Below are 9,658 nucleotides of genomic sequence, written 5' to 3' on the forward strand. Positions count from 1 at the left end.
AACGAATGAGATCCAATGCTTTTGGATCTGTTGCAGAAATCCTGCCATCAGGATTTTAGCTTTTTCGTTCAGACGAACATAGGATAAGCTTAAGATTGTGAGCAATATCAGAATCATCTTGAAGCAAAGTGGGACGGGTTGATGCCTATTTAGAAGAATTGAGAGGCTGCTGAAGCCATTAAGCTTTTGTGAACACAAAAAAGGTCTCTTCCTTGGATAAATCTTAATCCACAGAAATGAAGGTGATACATCAAGAATCGCAACACAATTCGATTGATCATATGGTCCGTTTACAGCACTCGATCAACATGACTGATGCATAATTAAGTAATGAGAAAAACTGACAAAGTAAAATGGTGAAATATTAACTTGGTTAACGCAAGACATGATTAACGTGAGTAGTACTACCTAATAATAAGGATTATTAAGGAAGACAAGAATCAACTACTGCCAGCGTGCGGCATTAATTCTTCATTTGGCGGCATGGCGGGCGATGAGTTCAGCGATGTTATACGCCATGCCGGACACCAAATAGTTTGCACTATTCTCGTCCGACATGGGGTCCTTGTCGGTGTCGCTTTCCATCATCGCCAGTTCACAGAAGTCCGGCTGAAACGAAGCGTCCCTGAGCTTGGGCGACGCCACGTCAAAGCGGCCGGCGTTCAAGTCTTGGAGCGCCCCGGCGATTGATTCTTGCATGCTTTGGTAGGTGACGAGGCAGTTGTAGAGGGCGTCGATTAGCCTGGTGATGGTTAGCTCCGTCGACGTGACGTTGGTGGCGGTGAGGTTGGTCGCCGCGATGGCAAGCCCGCGGGCGTCCTTGGCGGCGGCGGCCGCGGGGTTGGCCGAGAGCGTGCGGAGGCAGTATCTGTAGGGCGTACCCACGGTGGCATTGGTCACCGCTGCGCACGTCGTCTTGATGACGTATGAAGGCCCGGCCGATGGCGTTGCCGCCGCGAGGAGGAAGGTGAGGAGAAGAATGGGGATCGCCGCCGCCATGGATTCTACTTGTGCGGGCAGATGCAGCCTGCAGCGCCCCAGTTTCTTTATATATACTACAATATACTACTGTACATGCATCCGCGAACAAGTCAGATGTGGGTGAGGGAGTTGTTGGTTAGTTGGTTGGGAGCCATTTATATTTTGTTGGCGAAAAAGTCAAGTGATGAACGGATCAGAGCATTAGTTTGTTATACTACTGTACTGCTGGCTAGTGCCGCAAGGGCCGGCGACCACAACCTACCCCCTCCGTTTCTAAATATAAGTCTTTGTAGAGATTTTACTATGTGAACTATATACAGAGTAAAATGAATGAATCTAAACTTAAAATGCATCTATATACATCCGTATGCGGTTTATAATGGAATCTCTACAAAGACTTACATTTAGGAACGGAGGGAGTATGATGCATGTCCTTTTTTTTCCCTTTTTGCATTGGGACATGTCTCCTGAATCCTAAATTAAATTAAAACAATTACCGGCCGTGTGTGTCATGCATATACGAGTAATTCAATTTTCTTTTCTTTTTTTTTCTTTTTTTTCTTGAAGAAAGATTTTCTTTTCTTGAGTAGGTGTGGAACCAACCAAGCACGGGAAGATGGTGCCCATTGCCAAACACTTCGTGCACTTTGTCCATATATACCTTGTACTCCCTACTTTGTCCATATATATATGATAAACGGATATTTTGGTGATTCACCCAAAGCATGCTTGGAACCCGAACGCAATATTTACTAGATCGGCCAGTGGTGCCTGGCTGAACATTTTGTCCCAGCTTTCAAACAAACCGCAATATTATTGCAACTACTTGGTATAGGATCATTTGTCAAAGTCATGGAACACTAGTAGAAAAATGACCTAATATGAGACATATTAGGGCCGGTTTGGTTTTGAGCCGGCACTAATGTGTCCATTAGTGCCGGTTCCAATGGCTAGCCTGCCGTTCTCATTAGTACCGGTTCGTGGCGAACCTATAGTACCGGTTCGTGCCACGAACCGGTACTAAAGAGGGTGGTGGCAGGGTGTTGTCAGTCTAGGGCCCGTCCAGCACCTATAGTACCGGTTCGTGGCACGAACCGGTACTAAAGGTCGACGTACATAAACCCTTCGCCCCCCGAGCCACTCTGTTCTTCCCCTTTCCCCTCACTTCCTCTGTTCTTCCCCCTCTCTCCTCGAGCTCCTCACAAATTTTGCCCAAAATTTGTCAAGATTTGAAGGCCCCCATCCATTCAAACGCACAATGGGAGAGGCCATACATCGTATCATTCTATGGAGAAAGGATTGCATCATCTTTCGAAGTCCACCGACACCGCGTCGTCTGCGGACTCCTCGAAATCCGCCACCGAGTCAGCAGACTCCCGCTCCTCCAAGTCCACGAACGCGTGAGACGACTCCTCCTCGAAGTCCGCCACCTCCTCCAAGTCCCCGAACGCGTGAGCTGACTCCTCCGGTTTCAAGACGGCACAGCGTCATGCCACTTCTCCGGTTGCAAGTCCGGCACCGTGTCAGGCCACACCTCCTGCTTCAAGTCCCGCACATCGTCAGGCCACTTCTCCTGGTCCAACTCCATGTCAGCCGTCTCCGCCGTCTCAGCAATCGCAGAAAAGACATCCCGCAGCTTTTGTGCGCAGCGGTACGAGTTGAGGTAGTTCAGGAAGTACAGGCGAAGGCAAGCGATATAAATATGGTCCAAGCCTCGCTCCTCTTCCTCAGAGGCCTTACGACATGACTAAGGAGCAAAACACAACCATAGTGCAAGCCCAAGTGGACGCCCATTTTGGACCGAAACCGGCACCGCCGCCAAAGGGAGAAAGTGTCTGAAAAAGGAATTGACCACTTCATTCGTATGGCTAGAGAACCAGCTCCCAAGCCTGTTGACTCGGACTATGAGCGCCAAATCAGGAAGGCACATCGAGCACGACTACAGAAGGAAGCGAGCACAAGCTCGAGCCAACAAGCAGCTGGCAAAAAATGGGGGAAAATCGTTCCCCAGTTGGGAGAACAGGCGGCGCAAGCGATCCCCCCGCTTGTTGTGCCAACAACATATGAGAGTAGTAGTACGCGCGCCAAATATTATTGTAGGCAAACCGTTAGCGTTCCCCAGCATGGCGATGTGGTAATAACAGAGGCTCATATAATGCAGGCTCAAATGCTCAATATCTCTGTTGGACAACTCCTCGAAATCAAGCCCATACCTGCGCTTAAAGAATCGGAAATAGCATGGCAATATGTCCCGGGCAAACCTTTGGTCCATCCAGACAAGGTCAAGGACCTCCCAACGAGAATGTATCAATTGCATCAATGGTACATGAACATTACCAAGATTTCCAATCGAGAGTCCCTCATGGTGAATGTCAAGCATGAGCATTATTACCATGAGAAAGCTCTGGTCATTGAGTATCCAGAACTATTTCAGTTATTTAATCAAGACGCACTCGACAAGTCTATCGTCAGTTGCTATTGTCCGTAAGTGATTTCTTTCTGTAATTTAAGTCTCAAGCTAGTTATGTAGTGATAATTTTGATCAATCACTACATGTAATTATCCTAACTATATTCTTTTTCTGTGGTATTATATGCAGGATGAAGATGTATGAAATGAAAAAATCTGGACGCTATGGCGTTGGGTTCATTGACCCAAATACCATTAATGAGGACATATGGCAGATTGAACATTGTCAAGCTGAAGTAGAGGAAAGCATGCTAGAGTTCTTGAAGCGCCTCAATATCAATGAAGATATACTACTTCCTTACAACTTCCCGTGAGTCACACTGTCTTGTACTACAAATTCTGTTTTTGCTTACTAGCTAGCTAGATGTTAATAATTAAGTGTATACAGTTTATGGTAGTTGATTAATTTTATGCACATGCCCTCTTAATTAAGACATGCAAATGTGTGCGTATGCAGTTGGCACTGGGTCTTGTTAGACATTAAAGTTGAGGAAGGAAAAGTTGAATTACTAGACTCACTTACTAAAGAAGATAAAGACTACACCATCGTGAAGGGGATAGTCAACAAGTAATTTCAATCATTATTAACTATTAGTTCCTGATATGAACTATTTAATAACCCCTTTATTAATTTTCTTTGCCGGCGGGCAGGGCATGGGCAAAGTTCATCAAGGTGACTCCAGGCACGTGGCCAAAAAATTTGTTTTGGCATCGACCCAAGGTAAGTAATTAAGTAGTACTAGCTAGCTACCATCTCTTTAATTCTTGTTTCAATATCATTAATTAATTATTATGCTTGATTAATCATTATCTGATTCAATTCCATTCTCGTAAAGGCCCTGAGGCAGGCGAAAGGGAATAATTTGTGTGCATACTACGTTTGCGAGAACATTCGCATGATGACGTGCGAAAGAAGCAGATCTGATAGACAGGGCTGGGTACGTTTTTGTCAGAATACTATTCACACCATTATCGATATCTAGTCACACAACTAACACACATGCATATTGATCTCCTTCTTAACAGTTCAGATCGGTGCGGGATAAGCTCCTACCATCGGACTGCATACAAGCACTTCAAGAGGAAATAGCCGGATTTTTGCTCGACCAGGTCATAGATCCGAAAGGAAAATACTATTACCCGCTACCGCCCCCATGAACCACTTGTCATCGTGCTCCGAAGGCACCAAGGCAACATGTAGGAGAACTTGTATATGTATATACATGTGTATGTGTGAATAGTTAATGGTGTTGGCTGTGAGACATTCGATGATATATTATATATGTATATATATATATATATATATATGTATGTATATGCAGTTCTACGTACGAGAAAATCTATTTAATATATATGCATAACGTGTACAATTTATAGTATCGTGAAATACCAGCAGACAAAAAAGAATTAAATGGTAAATAAAGCCAAATTGAAAACACAAAATTACAGAAAAATTAAAAAAACACCCAAACATTTAGTATCGGTTAGTGTTACCAACCAGTACTAATGTCCTACACGCACACGGGCCTAGCTCGTGCCACGTGTTTGCACTTTAGCGTCGGTTCGTGACGAACTGGTACTAAAGGGAGGGGGGCTTTAGTCCCCACTCTTTAGTGCCGGTTCGCCAACCGTCACTAAAGGCCGTCACGAACCGGCACTAAAGCCCGGTTCTACACTAGTGGAAGAAGGCAAGGCAATCACATGAGCCAAATGCAAAGCAACCATGAGGTATTTTGTAGTAGAACCATTCGTCTCGGAGATCATGAGGAATGGAAATATATATTTTTCCAAAAGCAAGACCGGACGATCAATCTGTTGGAAATATGAACAATTTACCATATGATTTTATTAATAGAAATATTAGATAAAACATGACTATTATAGTTGAGATAAAATAAGCCATGTAAACTGGCAGAGAGAAGGTAAATAGCATCTGCATATATGAACTGAAAGAGAACATTCCTAGAATAGATACTAGCTAGAACAAGATACTGTGGCAGAAATTGAAACAGAAAGAACACAAAGACATACTGAGGTGCAGCAGAAGTATTGGCGTTGGGGTTGACATCCTCGCCGGCCATATCATCGAGCAGGTGGTCGACGTCGGGGAAGTCGTAATCCGGGAAGTGATCGTCGGTGTCCGTGATGAAGAAGCCAGTAGTCGCTCAGAGCTCTCCCCAAAAACCTCATCACCCTTCTCCCGTACAGAACTCAAAGAGGTGCGGTTTCGAAGGCCTACTATCCCGACCTGCGGTGCACGCCGCAGGTCGGGATGGAGAAGATCGTAGCGGTAGCGCATTGCTCAGGAACTTTGTGGCGAGAGGGAGAGGATCTTCTGGTGTGTCTCTCTCGAGAGGAGCGACCTCCCTTTTATAGGCGCAGGAGAAGGAGGCGAGAGGCTGTGCCGGGAGCTGAAGGGAATGAGGGAGACGAAACGAACATGCAGCAGCCAAAGGGTGAAACGTTCATATGTCCACTACAGCAAAAACTTTCAGCTTCCGAGTGACCTTGCGTATACCTATCATGCGTGGCAAAAATTTAGACATCGGCTTGGCTCATTTGCGCAACCCGCGGCACGTCGTGACAAGGCATGGCGTGGCGAGGCGGGCGGCGGAGGAGGAGCGTGCGTGGATGTCCCTCTTGTTCGCATGCTCATACATGTGGGGAAATAACCTCCATTATAAGGAGCTCCAAATCCCACTAAACTAGAAATGTGGGACTAAACTTTATTAGTACCCCTTGCCTTGCACGAATGGTCTAAGTGGGCCTCTAGGAATTTATTAGGAATTTCTGAAATAACTATTGGGCTGTTCCAAAATATACTAAATTCCAGCAACCCCCACCAGATCCCAGAGGCACACAAGAATTGCCTTTGGTTCCAAAACACTGTTTTATATACCGGTACTGAAGTGGAGGCTGTTAAGTTGAACTTCCACCTAGAACTCTATGCTACACTAGTAAGCAACTTGAACAGTGCACACTGGGCATTGAACAGCAAGTTTTCTGCGAATCTAGCTTCACACAAAGCCTTGACCGATAATGTGCTACTGTGGGTCTTCCTCGCGAGTGGAGCTTATGCGTCATACTCTGAGACCTTTCATGAGTTTACTAGAGAGCACCCTACTCTCATAGATTGCGATGTTTTACAATCAGACTCATATAGGTGCATTCTTTAAAAGATGTTCTGTAGGACAACATATCTGCTCAAATAAGCCACTTAGAACACATTAAGTTATACATCAACGTGCCATGCAGATTAGGAGAGTATTGCATCTTCATGGAGTGGTTTTTTCAATATTAGGGTACTCTCCTCTCAGTTGACCAACAATTTATCTTCCACATCTAATTCACGGGATTTCCGATCACATAGATTAGGTTACCGCTGTGAACAACTCATACTGTAGGTCTAATACCCATCTCCCTCGATGAATTATTTATCACATTATGTGATAGACCCTTAGTAAAAGGATCTGCCAGATTTTTAGACATTTGGAAATAATCCAATGCAATAACTCCGTAGTTTCTCATTTTCCTGGCAGTTCTCTAGACGTGTCTTGATGACTTCACCTTATCCTTTGAGCTACTCACTTTTTTGATCATAGTTTTATTGTCGCAGTTCATAAGGATACCCGGTACAGGTTTCTCAACTACCGGCGAGTCATTCAAGAGCCGACGAAGCCAATCCGCTTCGACCGTAGCTATATCTAGTGTTGTGAGCTCTGCTTCCATGTTTGACCTCGTTAAGATGGTCTGCTTGCAAGACTTCCAAGAAACAGTGCCACCTCCATAAGTGAATATATATCCGCTCGTGGCCTTTATCTCATCAGCGTCTGAGATCCAGTTCGAGTCACTATACCCTTCAAGCACGTTTACGTGCCCAGTGTAGTGAATTCCATAATTCGCAGTGCCTTTCAAATAACGCATAACTCTTTCTAGAGCTTTCCAATAATCATCTCCCAGTTTTGAAACAAATCGGCTCAGTTTGCTAACAGCAAAAAAGATGTCAGGTCTTGTAGCACTGGCTAAATACATAAGAGAGCCAATAATCTGAGAATATTTCAATTGGTCTCTAGCAATTACTCGATTCTTTCGGAGTAGTACGCTAGCATAATATGGTGTTGGAGAGGGCTTGTAGTAACTATAGCCAAAGCGACTCAAGATCTTTTCCACATAGTGAGATTGAGGCAATGTATCCCACCATCATCATCCCTCAACAACTTGATGTTCAGAATAAAATCAGCCACTCCTAAATCAGTATGTCATCAAGATACAAGCACATGATAACTCCCTCGCCCCCATCATGGCGATAGTACACACATTTATCAGCTTCATTCACAACAAAGCCTGCAGCTGTTAAAGTACTTTCAAACTTCTCATGTCACTGCTTGGGTGCTTGCTTAAGTCCATACAAAGACTTCAGCAACTTGCACACTTTTCCTTCCTGACTATCTACTACAAACCCATCTGGTTGTTCCATATAAATGTCCTCATCCAGCTCTCCACTTAGAAAAGCAGTCTTAACATCCATTTGATGAACGAGAAGACCATGTGAGGCAGCTAATGAAAGTAGTACTCGAATAGTGGGTCACACCCAAGATGCGACCCTATCCTAAAGGAACTCAAAGGTCCCACCAAGGATAGAAGCGCATCTTGAAGATGCTTTTGCAAGGTGGATATCATTACATCAACATTACATAATAGATGGGGATACATACAAAAGGCATACAATGCCACACGAATACAACATCATCTTACATAAGAGCACCATCCGACTACGGATGAATCACAAACAGAAACTCAAACGACATTCACCCTGCTAGCCTAGGCTGCCGACCTGGAACCTAACCCCTGATCGGAGAAGAAGCAGAAGAAGAACTCCAAAACAAGCAAACATCACTCTCGCGTCAAGATCATCGCATAACCTGTACCTGCAACTATTGTTGTAGTAATCTATGAGCCACGAGGACTCAGCAATCCCATTACCATGGGTATCAAGACTAGCAAAGCTTAAAGGGAAAGGAAGGGGTAAAGTGGTGAGGTTGCAGCAGCGGCTAAGCAAGTATGGTGGCTAACATACGCAAATAAGAGTGAGAAGAGAAGCAAAGGAACGGTCGTGAAGCTAGCAATGATCAAGAGGTGATCCTGAACACCTACTTACGTCAAACATAACCCAAAAACCGTGTTCACTTTCCGGACTCTGCCGAAAAGAGACCATCATGGCTACACACGCGGTTGATGCGTTTTAATTTGGATCTGGTGTCAAGTTATCTACAACCGGACATTAACAAATTCCCATCTACCACATAACCGCGGGAACGGCTTTCGAAAGTTTATACCCTGCAGGGGTGTCCCAACTTAGCCCATGATAAGCTCTCGCGGTCAACGAAGGATATACCTTCTCCCAGGAAGACCCGATCAGTCTCGGAATCCCGGTTTACAAGACATTTCGTCAATGGTAAAACAAGACCAGCAAGACCACCCGTTGTGCCAACAAATCCCGATAGGAGCTGCACATATCTCGTTCTCAGGGCACACCAGATAAGCTAAGCGTACAGGTACCGATGTAATCCAAGTTGCCAAGGAATGGTCTCGCACGGTGCTCTAGTTTGGACCAACACTCGGAGGAGCACTGACCTGGAGGGGTAAAATAAAGATGACCCTCGGGCTCCGGAAACCCAAGGGAAAAAGAGCTAGGTGAGGAAAATGGTAAAACCAAGGTTGGGCCTTGCTGGAGGAGTTTTATTCAAAGAAAACTATCAAGGGGGTCCCATAAATCACACAACCGCGTAAGGAACGCAAAATCCGGGAACATAACACCGGTATGACAGAAACTAGGGTGGCAAGAGTGGAACAAAAGACCAGGCATAAGGCCGAGCCTTCCACCCTTTACCAAGCATATATATGCATTAATTAAATAAGAGATATTGTGATATCCCAACACAATCCTGTCCATCATGGGGCAATCTTCAACTTCACCTGCAGCTAACAACGCTATAAGAGGGGCTGAGCAAAGCGGTAACATAGCCAAGCAATGGTTCGGTAGGAAGGGTGAAAAAGGTTAGAGGCTGACATGGCAATTTGGGAGGCTTGAAGAACAAGTGATAGGTAGCGCAACATAGTGATAGTACGAAGCAACTAGCATAGCAATAATAGTAGTGAGATCCAAGGTGACGGTCATCTTGCCTGAAATCCCGCAAGGAAGAAGAAC

The 9,658-nt window shown here is 44.9% G+C and overlaps 1 protein-coding gene across 1 annotated transcript; it reads right to left on the reverse strand.

Annotated features, from left to right (window-relative positions):
* Positions 1 to 341: 341 nt before the first annotated feature.
* Positions 342 to 1,039, reverse strand: LOC123094133 (uncharacterized). Its single transcript, XM_044516196.1, has one exon. The coding sequence runs from the start codon at positions 997 to 999 to the stop codon at positions 472 to 474; it is 528 nt and encodes a 175-aa protein (XP_044372131.1). The 5' UTR covers positions 1,000 to 1,039; the 3' UTR covers positions 342 to 471.
* Between the last annotated feature and the right edge of the window lie 8,619 nt (positions 1,040 to 9,658).

This window comes from Triticum aestivum, chromosome 4B (assembly GCF_018294505.1).
Source record: "Triticum aestivum cultivar Chinese Spring chromosome 4B, IWGSC CS RefSeq v2.1, whole genome shotgun sequence".
Taxonomy (NCBI): Eukaryota; Viridiplantae; Streptophyta; class Magnoliopsida; order Poales; family Poaceae; genus Triticum; species Triticum aestivum.